This window comes from Centroberyx gerrardi, chromosome 14 (genome assembly GCF_048128805.1).
Source record: "Centroberyx gerrardi isolate f3 chromosome 14, fCenGer3.hap1.cur.20231027, whole genome shotgun sequence".
In the NCBI taxonomy this organism is placed as follows: Eukaryota; Metazoa; Chordata; class Actinopteri; order Beryciformes; family Berycidae; genus Centroberyx; species Centroberyx gerrardi.
Window position 1 is genome coordinate 12549897 of NC_136010.1, and position 27138 is coordinate 12577034.

At 44.8% G+C, this 27138-nt stretch overlaps 1 protein-coding gene across 1 annotated transcript in view; it reads right to left on the reverse strand.

The window, feature by feature from the left end:
- Positions 1-124: 124 nt before the first annotated feature.
- Positions 125-27138, reverse strand: part of nav1a (neuron navigator 1a) — a 79324-nt gene continuing 52310 nt past the window's right edge. Inside the window, 26 exon segments of the mRNA XM_078288311.1 lie at positions 125-3188; positions 3392-3580; positions 3719-3837; positions 4011-4216; positions 4348-4419; positions 4515-4666; positions 4783-5048; positions 5236-5407; positions 5549-5632; positions 5775-5863; positions 5990-6182; positions 6297-6459; positions 6702-6907; positions 8017-8138; positions 8255-8363; positions 9629-9712; positions 11646-11723; positions 11949-11972; positions 12252-12304; positions 12462-12644; positions 12758-12906; positions 13384-13425; positions 14468-14998; positions 15219-16023; positions 19364-19670; positions 23035-23173. Of these exon segments, the coding sequence (XP_078144437.1) occupies positions 3093-3188; positions 3392-3580; positions 3719-3837; positions 4011-4216; positions 4348-4419; positions 4515-4666; positions 4783-5048; positions 5236-5407; positions 5549-5632; positions 5775-5863; positions 5990-6182; positions 6297-6459; positions 6702-6907; positions 8017-8138; positions 8255-8363; positions 9629-9712; positions 11646-11723; positions 11949-11972; positions 12252-12304; positions 12462-12644; positions 12758-12906; positions 13384-13425; positions 14468-14998; positions 15219-16023; positions 19364-19670; positions 23035-23173 (4633 nt within the window). The 3' untranslated portion in view covers positions 125-3092.

A 27138-nucleotide genomic window follows, 5' to 3' on the forward strand; every position in this document is an offset into this window, starting at 1 on the left:
AAAAAGTAAGTACACACAGACAATGGCTATACACCAATAAATAATCATATAGGTTTGGCGCCCTCCAGTGGATAAGATTCATATAAGCCAACAGCAAAACAGTGAAGACTTCCACGAGACATACTGATGTGAAGAATGGCATGACTTTATTGAGTGTCCATAGAGCAATGTTAGACATATGGGATTTGTTGTGGTTATAGAGACATGCCATAAATCCATTATTAGCCCCCCCGCCCCCTATCAAGCCAAGTGCTCCTTCCCACTGGAGGAAGACAATAAGACCACCATGCCCATTTTCTGCGTACAGGGGCCATGCCTTCTCTTAGATCTCTATACTTTAGTGATTGTTGTCGCAGACACGCTGACTATTTACAGTGTTTACAATAGTGATGTCCTGTACAAAAGAGAAAGAAACCTTTACAAATAATTGCATAAGAAAAACAAATATCTGCTCTTAAAAAACAACATGGAAAGAAGAAGATATCCAGTTATTAAAAATCCCCCCCCCCCCCCCCCCCTCCACTTGATAAGGTAAGCATGGTAGGTCCAATGAAACAAAACTTTGGGAACACTTCAGGGTTACATGCATCAACATTACATCTCCAGGTAACATCCACTGCAGCTCTTGTTACACTGCTTACACTCTCAGGCAACTCCTCAAAGATACTAAGTATTTCACACTTATATTCATAACACGCTGTTATGTGTTAAATGGTGTCAAATCACACATACTGGTAAGCAGCCCAATCATGACCCACAATTTATTCTATTGCAGAGTGCACACAGAAACTGATACACACACATCATCTTTACTATCAGTCTATCACCATGACTACCAGCCAAAGGTCAAAATGGCTGCCCACTCTCTACCCAGCATGTTCTTTAAAATCTGGGCATTAAAGTGACATTAAAGTGACATCAGAGTAGGTCAGAGGAAGTGATGTTCCCCAGGTATGATATCGCCCTCTAAATCCAGGCCTCTGTGTGGTAGTTTAAAGCAGCTAAGGAGCAGCTCCAGGCCAAATAGTGTTTCAGGCACAGATAGTCTGAGGCAGCATGTCTCTACTTTACACCAGCACCCTGTTTGGAAGGTAGAGGGACATCGGAAACAGAATATGGCAGTCTGAGGTACTTCGGGGTCAAGGGGCACAGAGCTGAGAGGTTAGAGTGCATCTCTATTACCTACAGTAGCTTCCTCTCCTTGCATGTCCTTTCCATGCCTTCTTCCTTCATCAACACCTCCGCGAGAACAGTCAAGATGTAAGCAATAAATATTCTTTGTAATCTAGTACTCTTTAGCATATATTATGTGCGAAGCAATGAAGGAAAAGAATGGGAGGAAACCACTTGTAAATGAGATGCAACCATTCTTACCTCCAGCTCTGTGTACAGCAGCTGACACTGTGTCTAACTCCTAAAAATTATATATAGGAGAAGGAAACTCATTTCTACCGGTTGAAAAAAAAAAGTTATGTTATTCCTCAAAGATATAAATAGCCAATACAGTGAAGTAGGAGAATGCTTATTGTTGTACAGGTTCCACTCACTTGAATGGCAGTTTCTTCACTGGTGTTCTGCACTACACCATGTGGGATGATGAATGAGAGATGATGGAAAAAGTGACGACTGATGTACAACACCTCCATACCGCCGCTGTCAAACTGACTTCCGCTGTCTATCAGACTCGATGGTATGTTAGGTAAGGGTGATAGTTACTGTATACAGGTGATCAGTCAGTGTGACTCAGTATAAAATCCTACAAAAAACAAGATTTCAAAGCTGTATCCTCCTTATCTATCACAAGAGGATTTTGTATGTTTTTAAACCGATATCTAAGTACAGAATGTAAGCAAGCATAGCCAGAAATGGTTGGCCGTGTTGGCAGACTAGATAAACGAGCAGTTTTTTGTCCTGTGTGTTTACAATATGTTGTGATGGGTCAGTGTCTGCTCAATCCACCACACTCAGTTGGCTAACACTGTCCACAGGTGGATAATGAGGGAATGTTAGGTGCCAAAGTGACAGGCAGTTTGCTGGAGTCGGCACATCTGTGGTTATGGGTATCAGTATATTACTGGACTAAACCCCTGAACCACTGAATCCACTGATAATGATATTTTCTTTATAGATTGACCCTAAAACTGATTCATTATTCACCCATGCATGTCACTCTTACAGCTACTTGCAAATTCACAGTTCTGATATCTGATGCATTTGCTAAATATCACTGAATGGCATAATGGCTGAAAAAAAAAAAAAAAAAAAAAAAAAAAAATCAAGGCCATTTTCATAGTCATGTGAGTATGTGTTGTATTCTACCAAGCACCTTTGATAAGTGAGATAGCACTGAGGCAGGGATCAGTAAACACTGTCACCTAGTGGATTTACTAGTGAACTACATGATTAGGCCAATCTGATAGTCCCCCTTGATACACAGTCACTGACACAGCCCCCTAAAATCCAATTGCGACAAGTACAAAATAAAGTGCATTTTTGGCTGTTGTCTAGTGATGGTCCTACTTCTGGGGAAATCAGATGATGTAACAATTACATCTGAGGTGAATTTCTTTGTCAAATGAAGCACATGCCTTGAAAGAAATCCAGTCAGCACCAATCTTTAGTGAGCGTTATGGCAGTCGAAAAATGAAAAGAGTGGGTCTTGATCAATAGGGTAAAAATTTGCATCATACTATTCTGGTTACCATGCACTTGCAGATTCAATAACAACCCATCTAGAACAAACTGAGGGCAGAGGAAAGACAAATCAATATCTTTCCCTGACATGATCACCAAGGTTTTTCCTAAGAAAGCGGTTTCATAGTTTTTCCAATGTTCTAATAGTAGGGCAGACCATATCCTTAGTCCATAATCACTCTCTCTGTCGGTACTTTATGTTCATCATTTCGTTTTGTAACTGCTCACTGAGCACACAGTTAAGTTCATTATTGAGTCTTTGAAGTCTCATTGGGATTGCACCCTAGGTTTCACACTGCTAGCCATTGTTAGCCATAATAAAGAGTCCATAGTTCCATGGCTTGACTGAGGGCCATTAGCCATATGACTAGGCTATGACAGTCTGGCACATGTTATCCTCAGAGTGTAGCCTGGAGACTGGGATCCAGACTGCCTTCCCGCTCTGGAGACTCGATGTAGTTGGCCGACTCCTGGAGCTTCAGCAGCATGGCCATCTGGGCAGCAGGGGGAGACAGAGGCAGAGTGTTAAACTACAGATGTCACACTGAAACTTTTTTTTCCAGGGTTAGGATTAGTTGAAACATGTCTTGTAACACATATGCATTTTCACCTACACTTAAACCCATACCCATATACCTACAACACCCTCAAACTGCCCTTAACTAGACCCCCTCTAAACAGAAACCCTCAGTCTCACCAGTGGGTCGGACTCCAGTGTGCTGGGTGGAGGTGTATCTTTGGGGGGTTTCTTCTCGTCACTGGGTGGACCAGTGCTGGGGGGAGGTAGGTGAAAGAGCTTGGACTGGTCTTGCTGGGCGTTGGGCCAAGGGAGGGTCCCTCTCACCCACTCCACTGGGTCCTCCCACACCGCCTTCTGGCCATGCACCTGCGGGCACAGACCGAGGAATACTTAAGGAAACACACCGAAGCCCATAGCACAACAATGTATGAGGAGATGAAGAAATTAACTTCTTGTTACAGCTGATGTTACAGTATAGAAATTAGTCTGTGAGTGTGTGTTCACCTTGATGCCATCCTTGGCTCCCTCCTGCAGGTATGGTATGATGGAGTGGTTCCACAGGTCGATGAACCACGGCCTGAACTCCACCACTGTCACTGGGCACGACAGGAAGAAGCAGGGACCTGGGAGAGGCGACACTTCCTTTAAACTCCTGATTCTAATGAGCGCTCTCATAGTTATTCTGCTCCACTTTCTGGACCATTATGCACTATTCTAGGTCCTACAATCAGGTCATTCCCAGTCAAAATCTCAACTTCAGCCAACCCTCCTTGCCCATTCTCGCCCCCTCTCTCACCTATGAGGAAGTCTGAAGTGCTGTGTTTCTCCAGGAAGGTGTGGAGATGGTACCAGAGCTGAGGGACCCAGTCCAGTACACTGAGTAGAGCTTGGCGCCCCGCTGTGTCCTTCTCCTCCGCCTGCTGGGCCTCCACAGCTTTACGGTGCAGGTACCTCACTAGGAACCCGTTGGCCGGTTCCACGTTGTTGGAGAACATCACCATCCTGCGGTTGCACACATAGAATGGTCATTTTACTGTGAGGTTTTTACTGTATATGAGGGCTTCGCTTTGTATTTGATAATGTGTCACATTAGGAGAGAAGATACTGTGAAATTAGTCAGACTCTGTGGTTACCTGAAGCTAAGGTGCAGTCCATGGTTAGATGTCATCTTCACAGGCTGATTGGTCGTTCCAACGATGTAAGGACTGAAACATCAATACAGATGAAATTATGTTTTAATCATCATGAACTGATATCTTTGCTTGACTCTTTGGAGAACTAACTACAGGAGGTGACTCACCATTTGTGATACTTGCAGGTGAGCGCTCCATTGACTAGCTCACTGGTGGCTGTTGCATCACTAATGTCGTCTAGGATAACAACCAATGGCAGCTCTGCACCACTCTCTCTGTCAATCTGATTTGCCAGGTTGGACAGATACAACTGCAACTCCTGTGAAATAGATTACTTTATATCAAATACAAAAACATTTGTATTTGTGTATGAAAAATAGACTTCAAAATAACTGGTTGTCCAAACAGTGACAAAGATACTGAATCATATGTTACCTTTTGTGACTGACGATGCATGTTGAAGGTGACAGCAGTACTGTGACCCGGGAGTGAGGACTCTTGGTCAGCCTCAGGCGAATCGGGGCGGCTGCGCTGCAGGAGGTACTGGGCCAGACGCTGGGCCAGGTAGGACTTCCCGGTCCCACTGGGCCCTGATAGAACCAGACGCCTGTGCTTCAACAGCAGGCTGATGTAGTGCTGCATCATGGGCTTGGGAATCATAGTCTCAAACACCAGGGAGTCTACACATTTCTCTCTAAGACCTAGGGAGTGGCAGAGATAGGGGACAGGGAGAATGGATTTATATAGCAATTTATATGGAACACTTCCCATTGTGTAGTGAAAAGTAGAAACACTTGCACACTTAACAAGTTCCACTTAATGTCCATGGTGAAAGTCTGCACTAGTGTTTTTGTAGCTCTGTTTCTACTCTCAGTAGAGGACACCGACCTTTCAAGGTGACGAAAATGCGGTCTGAACCACTGCCGAGACAACGAGAAGGTGAGGCTTGGGGCTTGTCTCCTCCGATCACCCTCCGCCCTCCCTGGGTCAGCTGGTAGCTGTGCAGCGAATCACAGGACAGACCCAGGCTGGCTGTTGGGTCCACTTGAGTTATGTAGTCCTGAGCAAAAACAAGGAGACAGTCACACAGAAGAATGAATTCAACAAAATCCATAAAGTGTAATCCTTTTGAGTCTTAGCCATACCATCTGTTAGAACTACTAAGGTCTTCGAAGTGAAATGAGGACAAGCGGTGACTTACTCTGAAGGTCTTAGCTATGAGTGAGTCCAGAGAGGCCCAGTCAGTTCTCCCATTGACCAGCACTGAGCCTAAGTAGTAGTCCTGCTGCTGCTTACTCTCCTACGCAGAAAGAGAGATAGAGAGAGAGAGAGGATGACCAACATGCAATGCACAATATCCTAGTTGTTCTATTAAAAGCTGTTGATATTATTGGATATTGTAGCTGTTAAAGGTGTTCCATGTTTACCTCAGGTTGGTCTCCAATGCGTACCAGTACTTGTGCACACACCTCCTCCCGCTGAGAAGACACACTAAGCATGTCCACTGGAGACACGTCTTATAAGAGAGGGGGAGAAGGAGGAGCAGAGGGAATTAGAAAGAGGGAGTTTGAGTTTTCATGCATACTATAATGTGTATGTCAAATACTGGTGAGAAAGGTATGTTTATGAGCATCTCCCTCACCTGGATCTTTACAATCATTCAGGCTGAGGCTGAAGGACTTAGTGAGGGACATGCTCATTGGCTGCCTCGGTGAGGGCCCCAGGAGAGAGGCCAATCCTGAAGGCTGGGAGGTGGAAGTGGTGGGACCGGAGCCACTATCAGGACCTCCTGTTTTTAACTGGTCATTCTCTGCCTTCAGGTTCTCCACCGTTGACTAGGCCACAGGAGGGTGAAAACTCACAATTAAATTCAAATTCAATAAACACACATGTGCACTCACATTCACACATACATGGATATACTTTATTGAACGTGCACACACACACACCTGCATGCTGTTCATGGCTTCTCGGAGCTGCTCCAGCTGATGGGCGGAGTTTAAGGCCTCCAGTCGGATGTCTGTCAACTTCCTCTCTTTTTCCCAGAGTTCTGAGCGTAACTCCGTCACCACCTTCTCCTCATTCTCTGTCTCTTCTGTGCTCTCCATGATCCTGGATATAACAAGACACACTCATCAGAGCCAAACACCCACACAAAATCATAAGCTGTTCAACACACCAAGACAGTTTTATCTGTTAACAGACAAGCTAATAGGTTAACAGGCAATACAAGGGTAACAGGTGAACCCTAATAGGTTTAATCGCATTAGCATGGATACCGGAAGGCTAAACAGGCATCTCAGTAATGAGCTAAGAGGTGATTGAGCTCCATCTGGCTAACCCAGTGAAAAGACACAAGGTGTTTTAGTACTCACACAGAGGAGGTGGCAGAGGTGGATGTTTTGAGGGACGGAGGCTCGTCCTCTCCTCCTTCTACCCCCTCGTGCAGCATCTTTGGGGAGTTGGGAGCCGAGGAGTCTGGGGTGGCGATCTCCTCAATGTCCGAATAGGTTTTGGGACCTTTCTTGATGCTGAACGCCTTGTTGAAGGAGCTCCTCAGCTACATAGAAACAGACAGGGAGAGAGACAGTCAGAGGATGGAACTGATACTCAAAGGATAACTGCATTTATAATCGAGAAGGTAAAAAATAAGGAGTTGTTAGAATTGTTAATTTGACACATGCTAAACATGGAATATCCAGTCATTATCTGTAGATAGGTCAAAGTTCAATTTGTATATCAGTACAGTGAGTGTTTTAGCAAAGAGTTAGTACCCAGTCCCTGGGTCAGTAAAAGATATTTGGTAAGGCTGAATGTTGGTCACAGTACTGACTGTATATGGTTTACTGAAGGACGAAAAAAAAGATCCAGCCATCCATCCATCCATCCATCCATCCATTATGTGTATTATTTTTAGTCTGTGTCTCTCTATAACTCTAAATGAGTGGTCCTCAACCTCCTTTTTTATTGGGGTACTGTGTTTGTTGCTCTGTTTGACCTGTATGTTGAGGAGTGACACATAAATAAAATTCTATCTATCTATCTATCTATCTATCTATCTATCTATCTATCTATCTATCTATCTATCCATCCATCCATCCATCCATCCATCCATCCATTCATCCATCCACCCACCCAAAAGTAGAGTAGCAGTGGTGCAACTGAGGTAAAACCATGATTGAAAACAACATTAAATTAAGCTTTGATGTCATTATTAAGCCGTGAACTCCGGTCGTTATGGATCAGCATGTCTGCTGATTGCCACTGTTACTGAATTACAGCCATCCAATCAATTTAAATATTCACAGATTAGGCAGCCAATCAGCAGTCTAGGATGTCAATCAGCAGAGATGGGGGGTCTTGGAAGATTGGGTTGGAGTTTTAGATGGTCCATCATGCTACATGACAGAAAATTATAGAGGCTATACAGGGACACTTGACTCTACTCACCTCACAGACCTAAAACAACACAATAACACAACACAGAGGAGGGAAAGACTGGTCACACTTTCTCATTGGGGTTCACACTGTTATGTCATTATCATAGAGGAGAATGAATTGAGCATACACAAACCCGGGTTGTGTGGCTACAAATGTACAGACATACAGTACATACTGATGCCTGCATGTCTGTGTGTGCCTTACATGCAAGTGTGCATTCACTCTTACCCAGCTCTTTTTCTTCTTCTTCTTGGCATCCTGGTCCTTCAAGCTGCCGACACTGGAGAGACTGGTCAGGCTGTTCAGACTGGAGATACTCTCACACGAGTTCTGACGTCGAATACGTATGTCTGGAATACAACAAACACTCAATGATAATAGATAGATAGGGAGATACATAGATAGATAGATAGATAGACAGACAGACAGACAGACAGACAGACCAGACAGATCTTGATCTCCTGACCTTTCATGTTGTCTGGGGTGTGTAGGGCTCCATGTATGACAGCCTGTGCTTCCTCGTTCTTGGCCTGCAGGGCCTCAATGGTCTCCCTCAGGTCCAGCAGCTCAGTGTCCTGCACAAACATTTCAGCAAGCGGTCAGGGTCCCGTACAAATAACTTTGTCAGCCAATTAAAATCCCATCAAAACAATGTCAGCCAATCAGATGGTTGGGTTGGGATAGCTCAGTTTCTACCTAAACCACTTTTACCCTTGGATGCGCATATTGTAAATACAAACACTGGTGTTTATATTTTATTTTGTTTGTATTACAAAATATTGCATGACTGCACATAGCTACTTGTCTACCTTCTATTCTATACTATATTATATTATACTACACTATACTCTAATGTGCTGCACTGTACTCTACTGTACTCTACTATACTGTACTGTACTATACTATACTATACTACACTACCCTATGCTATCCTATGCTATACTACACTAAACTATATCACATTATTATAATACACTATACTATAATATATGCTATACTATAATGTACTATATTATGCTATACTATACTATACTATACTATACCTCTTCAATGATATCACCTTTTAGTCAGAACTAGACAAATCCACAGTTTGAACTGTGCTGCAGTTGCTGATACACCTGGTGGGCTTGAACCCTCTCACCATATGAACAGTTCAAAAGGACAAAGAGCCCTGAACAACAGAGCCTCTCTGTGCTGCCTATTGTGTAGAAGTCGATACCAGCCGCTCTAAGTGGAGCCGCCAAGCCCATCTCCTCAAGGTTAAAGAGACTGTGCTAAAGGCAGAGCTGTACAGGTCAGTGCGCTGGCACAAACAACAAAGGCTGTTTCTGGAGTGGTCTAGACAGGCCTTTCACTGGGAGCAGCAAGGCATGAAGAACCGAGAGAGACTCCTCACATGTACACACACACACACACACACACACACACACACACTGAACACCGCCTCAGGGGTTGATCAACTTATTCACACCAAAACACATATAAGGACAGAAGAATGTAGGAATGCGATGTGTGATGTGTGTGCGCGTATGTGTGTGTGTTTACTAATTCTTTGCACTCTGGGTCAGGCGGATCATTTAGCTTTCAGGGAAGGGATTTTTTTCCCCTGAACCCCTGTCCTCCGCCCACACCAACCCACCCTGTGGGGCTGCAGCCTGGGCCCCCTGACCCATATTCAGCTCCTCATCTCAGGCTGTGATCAAAGTCACCTCGCTTCATGTTAGCACAAACCCTGCTTGCTCTTAGCTTACTGTTAAATAGAGGGGTATAATGGTGAAATGCGGCCGGGAGGTGTGTGTGTGTGTGTGTGTGTAAATGCAGAACTGATAGTGTTGCGTACCTTCTGCTCATGGCTGAATGACAGACTCTGTAGTCGAGTTGTCATGAGGGACAGACTTTGCTCAAAGGCAGCCACCAGATTTGCCTGTTTAGAAAATAACAAAAATAACTCACTTGAACATCACTTCAAACAGAGTAAAAACACAAGAAACAACATTTACATTTGCTAATGTACATAAGCTAATGTTCTGTAACATAAAATCAACAGCATATGAATCTATTAACATTTCTGATATGTGTCTAATGACAGAACATCATTTGGACCATAGGTCTAGAAACTAGAAAATGGCAGCCTATGCCGGGATGGATGAAATAGATTTTCTTTGTCCCATTATCCTTCCTATATGAGGTGCTGAAAAGCTGAATAAAACACAAAGGCTGAACAGGATGTCTCCTGAGGAAATCCACCTCCTCCCTAATCTCTCTTTCTCTTACACACGCCCACTTTAGCCCAAAGCAGGAGAGGAAAATTACTTTCCATCTTTCCTTCACAGAATGTATTAATACAGTGGAATAATTGATACAGCCCAGTCATTAATCCAGCACGTAATCATGTTGTGTTCAGTGCATCTGTTTTGCCTCTTCACTGCCCTCACATAATGAGGTCAAACACTATGAAACAATCTCAGGGGAGGAGGCAACAAACACACACATGCACGCACACACACAAACACACAGACACACACACACACACACACACACACAAAAAGACTTGATTGATGCATACTGTATTGTATGAAGCCATGCATAATGCCTCTACTGTATTCCTGCACTTGAACCAATGAAAAAGCTGAGAGGGTGGTGGTACTGAAACAACCTTGTAGAGAGAAAGGGCAAGCAGAATACTGGACCTGAGGGTGGCATGTGTGTGTGTGTGTGTGTGTGTGTGTATACTGAAGCTAAGTGGCTTGCGGAGAGGTTAGGCCCCGTCTGGATAAGAGAAGCGCTGAGACTGCATAGACATGATCTACGACTGACATGCTGCAGCTAGGATTATAAATCTCTCTCTCTCTTTCTCTCTCTCTCTCTCTCTCTCCATCCTTTTGTGCGGCTCCTTGCCTTGTGTGGCCAACAGGAAGGATTGTTAAGAAGGGATGAGAGAGGAAAGGAAGGATGGATAGAATAGCAGTGCATTAATCTTGCCCCAGAGGCAATGGGTAAAGGTCAACACTCAGTGGCTAGCAGAGGATGCTGAATGCATAAAAAAAAGAACAGCAGGAGTAAGGCTAAGTCCAAATGCAAAAAACTGTTAGCAGGTTGTGTATGTGGCAACGGGAACAGAAATTTTACCTGCTGACTAGCCTGCGGCTCGTACACTTTATACTGAACACTGTCCCAACTAAGCTACAATTTGAATGAGGTTTAAAGCTGCAATATGTAACTTTTGTGACATTAAAATAACAACAAATAAAAATGATACATTATACATTATCAGTCTGTGACTCTGTGTGCCTAAATCCCTCCCTTTGCGTGAAATTGGTTTTTCAATGATATTCAGGGCATATACCATTCGTGGTCTGTGCCATATGGGCTTGGCCAGCAGTGTGGGTTGTGGCTATCAAGGTGAGGCTAGCGGCCACAGAGCAGGGAAGTCATAGAAACAGCAACAGTTGAGGAAAGCAATAAAAAACAAAAGAACAATGAAGCTACGAGTTCCATTTGAAAACATGGATGAGCAGTCATTCCTTTTTTTTATTGCAGATTGCCTACGTTTGCCATCTGTCTCTGCGACGCCTGCGGCGGCTGTAAGGATACCTCATGTGGTTACCTCAGCCTCAGGCTAGACGTCACTTCAAGGTAGACAGCTCATAAAGATGAATGAAAGTGTTTGGGTGGGAACTTGACCAGCTGACGTTGAGGAGGGCAGGGCAACTAATACTTCACCTGCCTCAAGGCGCTTTAATGAAGACATGAAAATGGCACTCAAATAGACCGGTCCTGTTAATATCCCAAATCTTATAGTTACGTCTTACAGTGTAAAAATTAGGATATGTTAGGACAATTAGGAGTGTACATACATTTGCGGACAACTGCGTGGTCAGGTTAGCCACCTTCTCCTGGGATGATTCCAGCTCCCTCCTCAGCTTACGGATTTGCTGCGAGGGAAAACAGAGGTGTTACACGCTAAAATATCAGAGGCTGCTACAGCTGATAATGGCTGACAATGACAAGTGACAAGAGTGGACGGAGTTCATGAAATGGATGACAGACTTGTTCTTCCACAGACAACGGGGATGAGAGTGATGGATGAAAAAGGACAAAAGGATGAAAGGACGGAAATGAGACAGAGAAGGAGAGAGAGCAGGAGAGACCACACTTACCTCTCCCTGAATCCTTTCCTCAGCCTTTGGAAGCAGGGGGAATAAAAGTTAGAGTGATAGATAGATAGATAGAGAGTAGGGTAAACAAAGGAGGAGAGGAGAGGAGAGGAGAGAGGGGAAATTGCTAATAAGGTACTAGGTATACCAATGGAGAAAGTGTTATCTGTACTGTGTACTGTAGAGAGTGTGAAACAAAGAGAGGACAACATCACTTCACACACACACACACAGAAAAACATACACACCACACACACACACATAGAACACTATAGGTACCTGAGGTTGCGTGCTGGTGAAACTCACCGAGGAGTAACTTGACGAGGCATTGGATGCCAATGACAGCACAGAGCCATGAACTGGAGAGAGAAAAGGAAGAGAAAGAAACAACAAAGGAAACCAATGAAAAGACGAATTAGAAACTGCGAGAAGGGGGAATCATACAGCAACACAGAACCTAACTCTAAATAACAAATATCAACCCTCCAGCCTCCTATTTCAGCATGGTGGTCTCACCTTCGTCATTGGACTCCCTGTCTCTAAAGGACCCGGAGCGAACCATCCCCATGCTGCGGGGCCGTTCAGCCAGCGACAGCGTGCTGCCCAGCGGCGAGGCCCCGTACAGCTCCAGAGAGGCATCTTGTGTCGGGATGCTGTTGGATCGAGTCATCCTGGGAGGTCCAATGGGGCTTGGGGCTACTGAGAGAGCAGGGGTCAAAGGAAGATTGAATTAAATACATAATTAGATACATATTAACACTAATTATTCTGTCCAGTATTGTCCCAAGGAGCGAGTGCGTGTGTATACCCACCGATATTGGTCTTGGACGTGCGGGGCAGGGAGGTGGGTGAGGGCAGCAGTGGAGGAGTGAGAGAGTCGGTCATACTGAGAATGGTGTGAGAGTGTCTCCTCTCTCCTCTCTCCTTCCCTTCCTCCTCACACTGGGGTACACCAGTGAAACTGCACAGAGGGAGGGCAAAGTTAGTGTTGCTTTATACTAATTGAAGAAATGACAAAACTGTTAGCATCAATATATATGCATTACTTTGCAGGCATCCATTTTTAACATAACAACTAGTTTTGCATTACATATACGTTTTTTCTGTATTGTCGCCTAGTTCAGAAGAAATTATAAGTTACGGCGATCTCCTATATTGAGTTGAAAGACAATATGTTGCTAGGTAGGATACATGAGACACATTTTTGAGAGGATTAGGGCAGGGTTCTTGGAATATGAGTGACAGATACAGATGTTTAATAGCCCTATGGGCAGGATTAACGCAGTCTGTCAGCCACAGAGGAACCTATCAATGGGATCTCTGTATGTGTGCCATTAAAGGGTCAAACCCGCATTGCGTCAAAGCTGTCAGTGCCTGACAGTCTAGCGTAAGAGTGTGTGTGTGTGTGTGTGTGTAGCTGTATTTTGTGTCTATTTACCTCAAGCCTTTCTTTGGCAGCGTGTTTCTGTCTCTCTGAGAACTGTGGAGGGAGAGAGATAAAACAATGTCATTACTTAGCCAGCAGTGTAGGGAGTTATTAAGCTCTCAGGAATAGAGCAGCAGGCACAAAGAAGCACAGTAAGACTGGTAGACAGCTGGTGTCAGCCAGTAATTATGACTTCAGTCAGTGAGGCCGGTACAGCACTGATAATAGGCCTCTAGTAATAATGCCCTAGTGTGTGTGTGTGTGTGCATGTGTGTAGGTGCCTTTACTTGTTAGCTGATTTCTTAATGTAAACTTAGCCTCCTCATTGTGCCAAATAACATGGAAAACAAAATGTACTGCTCAGTGCTTTTTATAATCTACATTGGTCTAGCATCTCATTCAGCAAAAGTGTAAAGATACTGTAAATATCATATATATACTGTATATGGTCATGGTGGTTGGTTGCTAAATGTAAGAAATCCACTGAACCAAAATTAAATTTTAAGTAAAGTTATGGGAAAAAAAATATCCAAATATTTGGCATATCCAGACGGGATTATTTGACAAGGTATGGTTTCGTCTAGCTCTGAAATGATGCTCCACACTAAAATTGTCCACACAAGACAGACAGACATCCCCACCAATAACTGTATGTTCTATCTTGCATATTTTTGTGCTTTCATATAGCAACCCAATATTACTGCTACTGCAGTTAAAAATGGCACCTGATCAACCTTTTCAGTATAAAAAGCATCTTGTTACCAAATGACAACCCAACCAGTTTGCCACTTGACCAATGCAATAATAGAGGCTAGGGGAGGATGTGAGATTATACTATATGGGGTAGAACAAAGTGAATAAGATATCAAAGCCTCTCCCTTTACCACTCCTGCCTTCTCTGAACAATGGAAAGCAGTCTGCTCAGTTCCTAAACTGACCAGTAGGTGGAGCTGCATGGCAGTATTCGGGATGAATGAAACATGGATGACAAAATCTGCTTTGTGTGTGTGTGTGCCTACATGTGAATTGAGATGTGCTTAGTGTTTTGAAATATATGTAAGGTTCATGCTTGTGTTTCTGCAGAATTGAGACTCACCTGTCTGTGAGGGTCAGCGAGGCCCTGCTTCCAGAGCTCCAGCAGGCCGGAGGGCCTCTGTCCTCCTGTCTATCCCTGTCTCGGGACTCTGTGCCTGTGTAGCCTCTCGCCAAACTCTCCCGATCCTTCTCCCTCTCCTGGGGCTCGGGGGCCAGGCTCATCTGGAGGGGCAGCGACTCCATGCTGCGATGCAGCCCAGAGAGACGAGGGTAGAGCAGAGGAGAGGTGCCCCCTCCAGTCCCGGTGGTCCCTCCAAGCCCAAGGGAAGAGACTTGCCTGGGCCCCAGCCCAATCCCCGAGCTTGAGAAGCAGGCGGAAGAGTTGACATTGAGCAAGGGAGCAGGGCTGGGGGTCAGGCAGGGGCTGGGGGAGCTCCCTGCTGAGCTGACCAGATCCTGGAGCTTGGAGTAGGGAGGAATCTTGGGAGGCAGGGGGTCCTGAACACCCATCCCCACCTCCAGGCTGTTGGAGTTAAGCTTGTCAAGCTGGGCCATGGACGGAGGCTTTACCAGGCTGCGCATACCAGATAACCTAAAGACAATAAAATGTGGGAGGGGGGACAATGTTGATTTTTAATGCAAATTAAATACTTTATTTGGAATCATTTCAACAGATATATAGAGGGACACTGTGTTTGTATGTGAATGTATGCGTACGTTCTTTGAATTTGTACATGTGTTTGATGGGGAAAATAGTTGTATCCATATTTAGGTGTTTTGTGTTCAACTGTAAGTGAGTGTGACCTTGATACCTGTGTGTGTTGGGCGAGGGCAGATCAGAGCCCTTGCCGGTGCTGGGAGGTCTCAGCCCCTGTAGCTTCCCTCCATTCTCTGACGGGGTCTGGGCAGGACTGGCCTTCAGAGACCCGCCTCCACACTCAGAGTCAGACACCACTGCTTTAGCCTTAGCCCTCTCCTTCTCCTTCTCTCTGTCTGTTTGATTGACAGGACTGGGGCTCAGGATCCCACGGCCCCCTGCCTTACCCAACCCTGTTCCGCAGGTGGGCTCTTTGAGCCTGGAGCCCTGGGGTGCTGTGGTGGAGGGTTTCATCAGCCCAGAGCCCGTGTCCATGGTAGAGCTCATCGGGCGAGCTGAGCTTGGTCGGGTTAGAGTCAGGGTGCTGGTCTTTGCTGGGCGAGGCAGAGAGCGGTACTGGAGGGAGGTCCTGGCATTCGGAGACAGAAAACTGCTCTGGTCGCTGCACGAAACATCCAGGCTCGTCTTCCGCCCTCCGCCTGCCGCTGGTTTAACAGGGATACCGGACGTTTTGGGAATCTTACCCACTGTTGCAGAGCCACTGGGTATGGCGCTGCCACCTGTGCTCATCACAGTGGGAATACTGGTGTTGTTTGTGCCGTTACTGGTAGCTGCGGAGGGCTTCTTGAAGCCAAAATTTCCACCGGTTGAGGGCCGGACCAGGCCGGATGGGGGTTTACGTTGCTCAACAGTACCGGTGCCGTTCCGGTGGTCTTTACCGGCATCAGAACAGGAGCGCTGGAGACCTGAGGCCTTCACTGCTAACCGAGACTTATCCACTGGCCTCCCATCTGACTTGACTGTACCTAGAGGGGCAGAGAAGAAGAAAGAGGAAGAAAGAAAGAAAGAAAGAAAGAAAGAAAGAAAGAAAGAGGGTTAGTCATTTATTGAACAGTTTACCACACAGGCTCTTGTTGTGACTGGGATTAGAGAGTGATGATAACTTATCTTCTCTGAACACCTACATGGTCTGCCTGTCTGCTGATAAACAGAATCAGAGCAGACAGTTGGTGTACAGACCAGACAGCCTCACATTGACACACACTGTCACACTGTTATCACTCACTTACTCCTCTTTTCCATCCCGAGGAGCTAAAATAGTTTTCCCTGCATTTCCAGTTAAGCGTGTGTCTGTGTGTCGCAGCTGTGGAGCGCTGAGATTAACATGAGCAGCGTGGCTTGTGGAAAACTCGTGTTCACACTCACACAGCGTGTCTGCGGGCACGGGACTGCATGCAACCGAATTTCTCCACCCTTGAAGGCTCTTTGAGGAAAGAGGGTGGAGTGAGAGATCCATTTTAGGGTTTGGTGGAATGGAGGTAGACGGAAAATTATGTGATTTTGTCCCCATCTGTACATTTCCCACTTGGCAAATTAATTGGACTTGTTTGGAAGTTATTATGAGAAAAAAAATACCTTAAGGGGTCTATTAGACACATGTGCACTCTGTCTGCATCACCCACACACATGTGCGCCCACCCTACCCACGCTCTTAATATGTATCTAATGGGAGTTGTTATAGGAGGTTTATATACAAGGCATTAACACAGTCAAAGAGCTGCTGTTGTACGAGACCCACCGGCGTGCTGCCTTGGGACATCTGGAGTCACTTAGGGGTATTTAAAAACCCGCAAAAGACACACACACACACACACATACTGGCACGTACCACACAAATACACCACACACACACTTGCAGTTCATAGTGATTGGATCTTATAGGAATGTGACACTGACAACATACACTTGGAGCTCTTTTGTAAATGTGAAAATTGGGTTTACATGTCAAGTCATAAACCCAATCCGTCGTATAACCACAATGTTGCGCCCTCCAAGAACATTACAGAAACAGGCACTATTGGCAATGAGAAGGACGCACACACACACACACACACAGACACACACACACACACAGGCAAAATCAGGGTTAGATAAGTGTACTTAATTTTGACAGGAAATTAAGGCTGATTTACTGAGAGCAGCCATGGAGAGAGTGGAGCTCACACTTAGTGATTTCATCAGTCAGACTTGACATGGTGTAGTGAGTAGAGAAGACCATGAATCACTACACGACTACACAAGAAGACTGCATGTCTGAAGAGGAAATCTGAACACTTTGGTATAGAAATTCAGACAGACAGACAGACAGACAGACAGACAGAGAGAAGTCCTTGGCATAAAATCCCTGTCACTGCCATGTCTCTTGAAGGAAAATGTCTCATTCGTATTCTTCTTCTTTCCTAAGTCTTCTTCCATCTAAGGCTAAATCCGCTGCGGTAGTGGGGGGGGACAGTGGAAAGAGCGCAGTGTGGAATGAAGATGCATTTTACAGAATCCTCGTCCATTTCCCTCCCTTCTATATAATGCACACGTTTACATGTGGACTCACACACACACACACACACACATCCAGTGCAGATCACTGCCACTCCTCCCCGCAGCCTCATATTCCCGTCTATCATTCCCGGCGGTTTCCCAGAGAGACGTGCCGCCTCATTCCTAGACTCCATGATTCTGCTGACACCGTCTCTCATCCCTCCATCAGACCGTGAACATGTGTGTGTATTTACGTGTGCGTTGGTTTATATATCAGTATTTATTTACGTGTGTGTGTGTCTGTATGTGAGAGATGTGTGTACGTGTGGGGCAGGAAGGTAGTTGAATGTATCTGTAGGTGTGTGACAGAGAGAGAGAGAGAGGGAGAGAGAGAGAGAGAGAGAGAGAGAGACAGAGACAGAGAGAGAGAGGGAGAGAGAGAGAGATGACCACTCAACAGCTAGTTGCACAGCGCTGACAGAATGATGAACACCTTGTCTATCCTAGAAAATATTGCTCCTCCCAGGATCTCACACTCTCTCCCACAAAGGCACGCTGCCAGAGCCACACACACACACACACACACACACAAACAAACACATGACACATACACACATTCCCACCAACCCTCAGAAATGAACAGATTTCAAGTACGGGCAATAAGAGCCTCTCAAACATCTGAGAATGCCTGCGTCTCATTTAGCTGACTTCATGAAGCCCTCGACACTGATCAGCGACAAAAGCCTTTTCCACTCTGCTTTCACTTGACTTCTTCGTCTGATTAATTACAATCTTAAACTCAGTGGCAGACTGAGTAGCCTTGATGGCAGATTTATACTGTTCACATCAATAACAATAATAGCCTGGCACATAGATCACAGCCTGGTTCAATAGACATGTTTGGCATATCTGTCATTGCAACAGCTGGCATTACAAACACAGGACAGCGCCCGCAGAAAGACGACTGTTTACCCAGCCAATAGCAATGCCTATCTAGACTGGCATACAGCGCTACAGCTAATATCCTGTTGTTTTGCTTGTCTGTGTGTGTGTGTGTGTGCGTGTGTGTGTGTGTGTGTGCGTGTGCGTGTGTGTGTGCGCTTGCATAAACAGCACACAGATGGTGTGCTTAAAAGGCAGCTGCACAATCCCCACTATTGTGCTCTTTGTCTCTGTATGTGTGTGTGTGTGTGCGTGTGTGTACGTGTGCGCGCCCGTGCTGGTGTGTTTCCTCAGTGTTAAGTGTGATGGGTGGCACTCTATTTGGCTGCCACAATCAAAGACGTGTGTGCACTCACACACACACACTATTACAAACACATAGTGTCTCTAGTCCAGTTGTTTTGGGTACAAGGCCTTTATTTTAGTGCTATAAATTCCCTCTGTCCGGCACAAAAATAAAGCTTGGATAGGAAAGGCAGGCCTAATGGGTAGAAAAAGCAGTGTTTGTCAGTGTGTGTGTGAGTGTGTGTGTGTGTGTGTGTGTGTGTGTGTGTGTGTGTGTGTCAGGCTGGCTGGCAGGAAGGGAGTGGGTGGTGATGGGCGTTTGATACATGGCACCACTTTCTAAAGCCCCAGAGGGTGGGCTGCAGCTGTGGGTGAATGTGTGGGACAGACAAAGACATAGAGTGTGTCTGCTGTGACTGTGTGGGTGTGAGACGCAGAGAAAGAAGGGAATATTAAAAGACAGGAAGAGAGGTATGTCAGTGTCCTCAGGTTATGAAACCATTTCAAGTGTAGCTATATATATTATTTTGCAGCTCGCTGTATGTGTATGTATATGTGTGTGTGTGTGTGTGCGCGTGCATGTGTTCTCCCACTCACCTGCCACTTTCAGCCCACTCTGAGAGGTGTGTGTGATCGGGGACGTGACTCCCACAGGTGGGTTTCGCCCCCCTTTCTTCAACACGTTTGATTGGCCGAGGGTCTGGGGCTTCTTCAGCTCGCCCTTCCCTCCCTCCAGCCCCTCCCCCTGCGGCCGGATCTTCCTCCATTTATTGGCCGACTCGGTCTTGAGACTTCCCGTGTCGTAGACCCCGCCGCCATGGCTCTTGCGGCTGGGTTTCGTATCGTCACTGTCCCAGGACAGACCGCTCTCCACCAGAGACCTCTTCTCTGCATCTGTACGCAGCTAGAGAGAGGAGAAAGAGAGAGAGAGATGCTAAAAGACACTGTATCAAGAAAATACATACATATGTAAAGTGGTTGTCAGATCTAAATTGTGCATTTTGGCAAATAAAATGAAATGAAAATCTAGTTGATCAAGTTGATCTAGTTGATCAACTGTTGTAGATGTGTGATGGAGATTAAAGGAGAGTTTTTGGGAGAGTGTCCCATTGGTCAGCATAGCTGTTAAGTGATGAGAAGACACCAAAATCATCCATGGGTCCCCAGGTTTGCTCTGGTGGTCCATGGTAAGACTTTAGCATACACTACATGCTGTTACTTATAGGTGTAGCATTATCTCAAACGTGAGAAAATTAGTCTTTGTAACATCTCTAAAGCTAAATGGTAAGTAAACTTAAATTATATGTCAAGTCTGGCAGTTTTCTGTAGCAAATTGGTAAAATTTACACAAAATATGATATAAAAATATCAAACTGTTTTGTACTGGGGACTTTCCCTGTTTCCATAGGAAGTGATCATGGTGGGCAGTCGCAGCAATCACTGCACAGTGGATGAATAGCTACATCGAGTTAATGATTTATGAGTCTATACTAACACTAACAACCTTTTATTACTTTAATGTCAGTCTTCGCACTTTGTTTCTAGTCACCTGCTATCACTCGGCATTGTGCATGGCAAAGAGTTAGCATGGAGCACAAATGATCTGCAGGGGCACATGCATGATTTTGGTGTCTATGTTCTCATCACTTAATGCGCAAGTTGACAAATGGGGCGATCTCCCCCAAAAACCTGGTTTATTTCTTTAAAAAAAAAAAATCACTACAGCACTACTGTTCATCATGGGTACCAATCAGAGATCCTTAGTCCACAGTTTGAAGAAAAGCACAGAAAATAAACTGATGAGGTTTAGACTTTGGGTAGCCTTAGATTGTGTCTTGTTCCTGTCTGAGCAGACTAAGATGAGCGTCTGACCCAGTCAACCCAAAACCACAGTCACTGCTGTCTGTTTAAACACTTCAAAAGAAAAGGAGACCGAGACTGAGACAGCAGGGGAGAGGCTGACCAACAGAGATATCACACACACACGCACATATGCACGTACACATAGATGCACACACACACAAAGATATCACACACACATATACACACTCAACTAAAAAAAATCAGATTGGACACAAATGCTCACACACATACACACACACTTGACGTAGAGAGGGAACAAGGAAAATAAATGTAAAATAAGGAAGTAAATGTAATCCAATAAGGAAGAATGTCAAACACTAAAGGAAATGTGAAGAGTAGGCCATGTTTGAGCTAAGCTTGAGTGTGTGTGTATGTACGATGTATACATACATGATGTGTGTGTGTGTGTGTGTGTGTGCGCGCGTGTGTGTGTGTGTGTGTGTTTATGGGGGTCTACATGAGGACGGAAATTACTAGTTTTCATGGAGGCATGCATTGTCCCCCTGTAGGGGACCAACTATTACACAATGTGTCAGGAGGCGTGTGAATGTGAGGCTGTGTGTGTGTGTGTGTGTGTGTGTAGGTGTGTGTGGCAGTTTAGTACATTGCACCCAGCGGTTCCCCTGAAGACTCATACAGTGAATTCCTTTTTTATTAAAACCAATAGACCCCATGGGCAGGTTCACATCACATGAGGAGGAGGTATGTGTGCGTGTGTGTCCTGTCTGACCAAACATTGTTGATAAAACATTGTCATTTCCTCACACACATTCCCTGCTTATTGAGACAGGGGGGATGAGATACACATGTCAGGTCAGCTAGCTGTCACACAAAAACAGATAACACAGACATACAGACAGTAAAGCAGTCAAACAGGCAGAAAAAACAGACAAACAGACAGACAAACAGAAAATCATTGGGAAATTAACTCTGTGTGTGTGAAAATGTCAAGGTTTTATATGCCACCTATATACCAGTTTTACCTTCTTCCTGATTTTGATTCTCTCTCTCTCTCTCTCTCTCTCTCTCTCTCTCTCTCTCTCTTTCTCTCTGTTTCTCTCTCTATGTCTCCTTTGCGCCCCCTTTCTTCCATTATCCTCCTTTCCTCCTCCTACTCCTCCCCTATATATGGGCATGTTATACAATCTGTCTGTTGGAGAGATGAGGAATGGGCGGAAGATCAGAATTGCCTTTGAGGAAAGAAGGAATCAACAGGGAGAGAGAGAGAGAGAGAGAAGAGGGAGTGATGGAAGAGAAAAAGAAGAGACAGAGAGAGGAGAGTGGGTTGTAGAACAAAGAGAAAAAGAGAAACAGACAGGGAAAGTATGATTGATTGTAGAAGCGAGTGAGGCAGAGATGGAGAGAAATATAGAGGATGACAAGAGAAAGAGGAGCCATGTGTATTGGGTACCACAGGCAGAAGGAGAATGTGGGGTGCATGATGATGATGTGATGGTTGGTTGCCATGGTAATGATGCCATAGGGGGGTAATGGTTGCCATGACTACTGCATCAAGGCGTGGAGGGAGGTGCCCCGGTTCTTCCGGCTGGCTGGCCCGGATGCAGGACTGCAGATGGCCCCTGTGTGTGTGTGTGTGTGTGTGTGTGTGTGTGTGTGTGTGTGTGTGTGCATGTGCGCAGATGGCTGTGTTCTAGACCTGTCCTTCACTATACCGGAGAAGACAAAGACCCATTCCGCACTCTCAGCATCCCTGTGCTTTGGTTGCTATGGTTACGCTGATTCTCTCTCTCCCGCTCCCTCTCCCTGTCTCTCTCTCCCTCTCGCTCTGAACTCCCACTACTACAGTCATATAAAGCCACACTGCGGAGGTGTGACCTACATCAGACACTCTGGGAAAACCACTCACGTACACACACATGCACACAAACACACACACTAATTCACACTGTCTGGCACCCATACAGGTTTAGCTAGATTTTACGGAACTAAGAGCTAGAAATGGAGCTCAGCTTTGAAAAGCTCCACTGGAGCAAAAAGTGGCCTAATGGCACTATGGAGCTGTACAGCAGGCGGCGTGTGTTGTGGCAAACATGAACAAACATCGCTGCAGAGGTGATAAATATAATGTGTGTGTTTAGAATACCTAATCAGGCTTTGTCCCTGATACCACACTCAGGAACAGTGTCCTGTTGCCTGCTGGGTGTGTGACTGTGTCTATGTGTGTGTGTGTGTGTGTGTGTCTCCCTGTACTATACTGATAGAGTGTATGACACACCACTCAGCACCTCATCAATACTGCACTGGATTAACAGTTTAATCGATAGTCCTGTAACCAACACACACATTGCCAATCCATCTGTGTCAGACAGCCGTGTGTGTGTGTGTGTGTGTGTGTTTGTGTGTGTGCATGTATGTGTATGCTCTGGTGTGTGTGTGTTACTTACCACGATGGCTGAGTTTCTGCGGGAGCCAATGGGAGTGGTAGGAAGGGAGTTGAGGGTGGGACTTGTGTTAAACTCTTCAGAGCTGAGGTTGTCTGAGCCGTCACTCAAACCGCTGCTGATGGAGCTGCTCTCGTCCCAGCTGCAAGAAACAATCAAAAAGCAAATGTGTCAGAAAATATACATAGAGTGCATCAAAAGAACACAACCTGTAGTTAAAACCAAGAAGCGATGTCCTACTCAGTACAGCACTAGGTCAAATGTGATTAAAAGTATCATTGCATAAGCCTGGATGTGGTAGCTTACACCTGTTAAGTGCAAGAAAGTGAATGTACTACAGTAATTAGGTTAAAGCCAGAGGGAAGGTAGAGGTGTGCTCCTATTTTAAACACATTCTGAGCAGCAGGGTGGCACAGCGGTTAGACAGACTACAACTGGAGCACCTGAGTTCAAGCCCTCATGCCAGCAAGCATCCAACTTGCTAAAAGTGTCCTTGAGCAAGACACTGAATCCCCTGCCAACTCCAAGGACGCTGTTCTGCAGCCGATCCTGCGCTCTGACCTCTCTGGACGGGGCAAAGCGGAAAGACAGTTTCCCTACAGGGATCGATCAGGTCTCACATATCACCCGCATCCAAAAATATCTTACAAATCAAAGCAATCTGTGCCAGTTAACTGGATATCTACTGCAGTTTACACACTCCAATCTAGTGTACGAATTACCCAAGCTCCACCAGCTCGGTTACATCAGCAGCAGGCTCCATGTCTTCCAGTTTGTCTTTTGATCAAATATTCATAGACAGAGGCCTCATTTAGCACGCTGCCTGTTCTATATACCTAACTTTCACACTGCATACAGATACACTCTTGGCAGACTGTAGTTTGGAGCGCATCCGACATATCAACCCACACACTTACACACAAAAATAGCACTGAAGCACATATACTCATGCGTGCGCCCACGGGTGCATACAGAATCCTCTTATTACAGAGACAGTTTGTGCCAGGAGGACTATGGACTATGGAAAGTCTGTCTTTTTAGATGCTTACTGCATTATATATCTATCTACATCTAAAAGCCCAATATCAATAGACATCCTACTTAAAGGAAAATTCCACCCTCAGATATTCCCACACTGTTATATCATCAATCTGTTCAGTGTGTTCCAGGAGTTATTTTGTGATAAAGTGTTGTAATTTACTTTTTTGGTGAACCCACATTCCCTCAACCTCCCTCATCTACTTTTACTTCAGTTAGTGATTTCCTATATTTCCCAGAATGCCTTTCAACAACCCCCTAGAGAATGTGGCTGAACTTGTAGCATTCAGCTGTGGGTTTGACATGTAGGTGGAGAGAGTTTTTCCAGCTGAGAAAAAGCGAGAGTCACGTCCCTTACTCAAAAGGCAGCTTGTCTTGTGGCTGCATGGCATTGTGGTCTATTGAGGCTATTGTTGGTGGATAAATTGGCATCTCCCTATATGATTATTGAATGTCGGAGCGAAATGAGTCTAGAAAGAAGCCCTTGCTCTTTGACTGACACCAAAACCTGCCATTTTCCATGGATGTTGTAGGTTGTTGGAAAACAAATTCTGCAATTAAACTCCTTTGTTGCTGCACTGCAGATATCTCTATGTGATCTCATCGTCTACATTTGGTCAGCTATCCATGGGTGCAAGTAAAATATACCACCAAACAACAAAATGGATGGGAAATGCAACGTTTTTTTGTAACAGTGTTAAAGTGTTTTAGTTTGTATATTTCCTTTAACAAATCAACAGGGCTTGACTTTTAACCTTACTGTTTGGGGCGCACAGACATCTCATACTATATATGATATGACCAGTCTAGCCATAACAACCTCATTAAAGAAGTAATTGGAACAAATGTGTCATCTGACCTGTAGGAACGAGGAGGGGGGAGGGTGGGGGGTGGGGGAGCAAAGAGGCTCATCTGAGAGGTGTGTTTGGGTATGAGAGTATCCGTTTGTGTGTGTTAGTGTGTGTGTGTGTGTGTGTACATGCACACGTGCTTGTATACAGTAAGTGGGTCATGTTTAGGAAGTTAGGGGGTGGGGTATGTACTCTTATTAGAGTCATTTAGGTAGGATGTGGACTGATATCGTAGTGTAATGTAAGCAAGTTGGGGGGGTTGGTTTGCCAAATGGGGTCATGTATAATGAGGGGGGGGAGGATGGAGGGAGTGAAAGTGGTGCTGGGCCTTCCAGTTGGGTGCCTGTATGGGTCACACTGCACCCTGGAGGGCTTGACAGCGGGGATAAAGGGGAGAGGGGCGTGGGGAAAGCCGTCCCCGTCTAGCCTGCGCATATCATAGACGCAAAAAAGATCAGATGAGATTTTACGTCTGAAGTGGCTGTCATGGCTGTCTATATGACAAAATAAGATTAAGGGCAAATTTATGATAGAGGGCAGACAAACCCAGAGACCCGACCTACCCTGTTTGTCTCAATATATAATTGAAACATTGTGTATACACTGCAAAAAAATGTCCATCTTAAAAAGCCCTTTAGTCTAGACTTTGAATCATGTTTTTCTTAAAACAAGTGAAATATTCATTGGTTTCTAATGCAGTTTCACTTGTTTCGGGATTGTTTTTATCTTTGAGACAGAATAAGGCAAATCACTTTACTAGTATCAAGAAAATGACACTCGATTCAAGAAATTTCTTGAAACGTGTATTTCAATGTTGTTGTATGATAACATTGTAATTCCAATTTTGGTAATTTTCATGCTTTCAGTTCAAATGAAGGATTACATGCTCCTCTATATGGGTTGATAACATTTTCCGACCCTTTGGGCTTGTGAAACCCTTTCAAAACCCATTGAATAAACTCAAAAATGCATTGTCAGCAAGTGGAATACAAGGCTGTTTTTCTTGACACCTGATATAAGGTTTTCACCCCACAGCGATTTGCATTGAAACAACAAAGATTTGCATTGGAAACGTGAAATTATCTCATCAAATTGGCAGATTCTTTCACTTCACAGTTAAGACTAAATTAGGGATTTAACAACTTGTTAAGATGGATATTCTTGCAGTGTTTCTTTAAAAGCCAATCTTGGCTGCCTCCTTTATACTAGCTTCCCATTTACCCTCTACTATGAAAATACACACTACAACTGAACTAATAAACTTCAAACTCATATAAAGTGCATCTATATGTATCCAATGTGTGTGCATGTGTCATTCATTCCTCTGTGAACAACTCATTGCGGGGAGATAGACGTCTCTTTGGGAGACACAGCTGTGGTTTACCGTCAGCGCCTCTCTAAAATACCTTTCTCTCCATATCCTGTTATTCACTTCAGAGCTATCTGCGTGTCCACCAGTGCTTTTGTGGAAGATAATTCCCTCTGTGATGAATAATTCAAATGTGATCAGAAAGGGAACAAACACAGTCTCTGCTGGGTTTGATGTCACTCAGCTGACTGATGTGAAAACAGAAACACACACAGCAGAGAGACGGGGTCAGGGTTCAGACAGCACTGACAGCACTAGCTAAATCCCTATATATATGGATGAGTGACCGAGAGATAAAAAATAAAATTTCATCTGATCTAACGTTCAAATTATTCCGATAGTGGATAGAAAAGAAGAGAAAATCAACTCTCAAAGTAAAAAAATAAATTCTTCAACAGCTGTATTATAATTAGCAGTTGCAAAACACAATGTAATCCCATATCCATCATACTAAGGAGAGACATTTCATTATAGGCTGCTTAGGTGAGACCAAAGGACGCCTCGGAGACTCAGAGAGTAAATGAGAGAAGTTGTGTGGGCGCCAGGAGGAATATAAGGCTGATATCATAAGCTAGTGTTACAGTACACAATGCCGGTTCACTGAGCTAAAGAGTGCATGAGCTCACCACCAGTGTGTGTGTGTGTGTGTGATTGAGAGTGAATCTGAGTGTGTGTGTGTGTGTGTGTAGACATTAGGCTACCACTCCTGGGTAATGAGTTGGATTGCTTTCAGCATTGATCCTCAGAAATTACATATTATCATACTTCAGCGACCCATGCTTCTCAGTTCGGAGAGTGGGAAACATATTTTCCCATGAGCCATAAATTCTTAGAAGATATCTGCTGGAC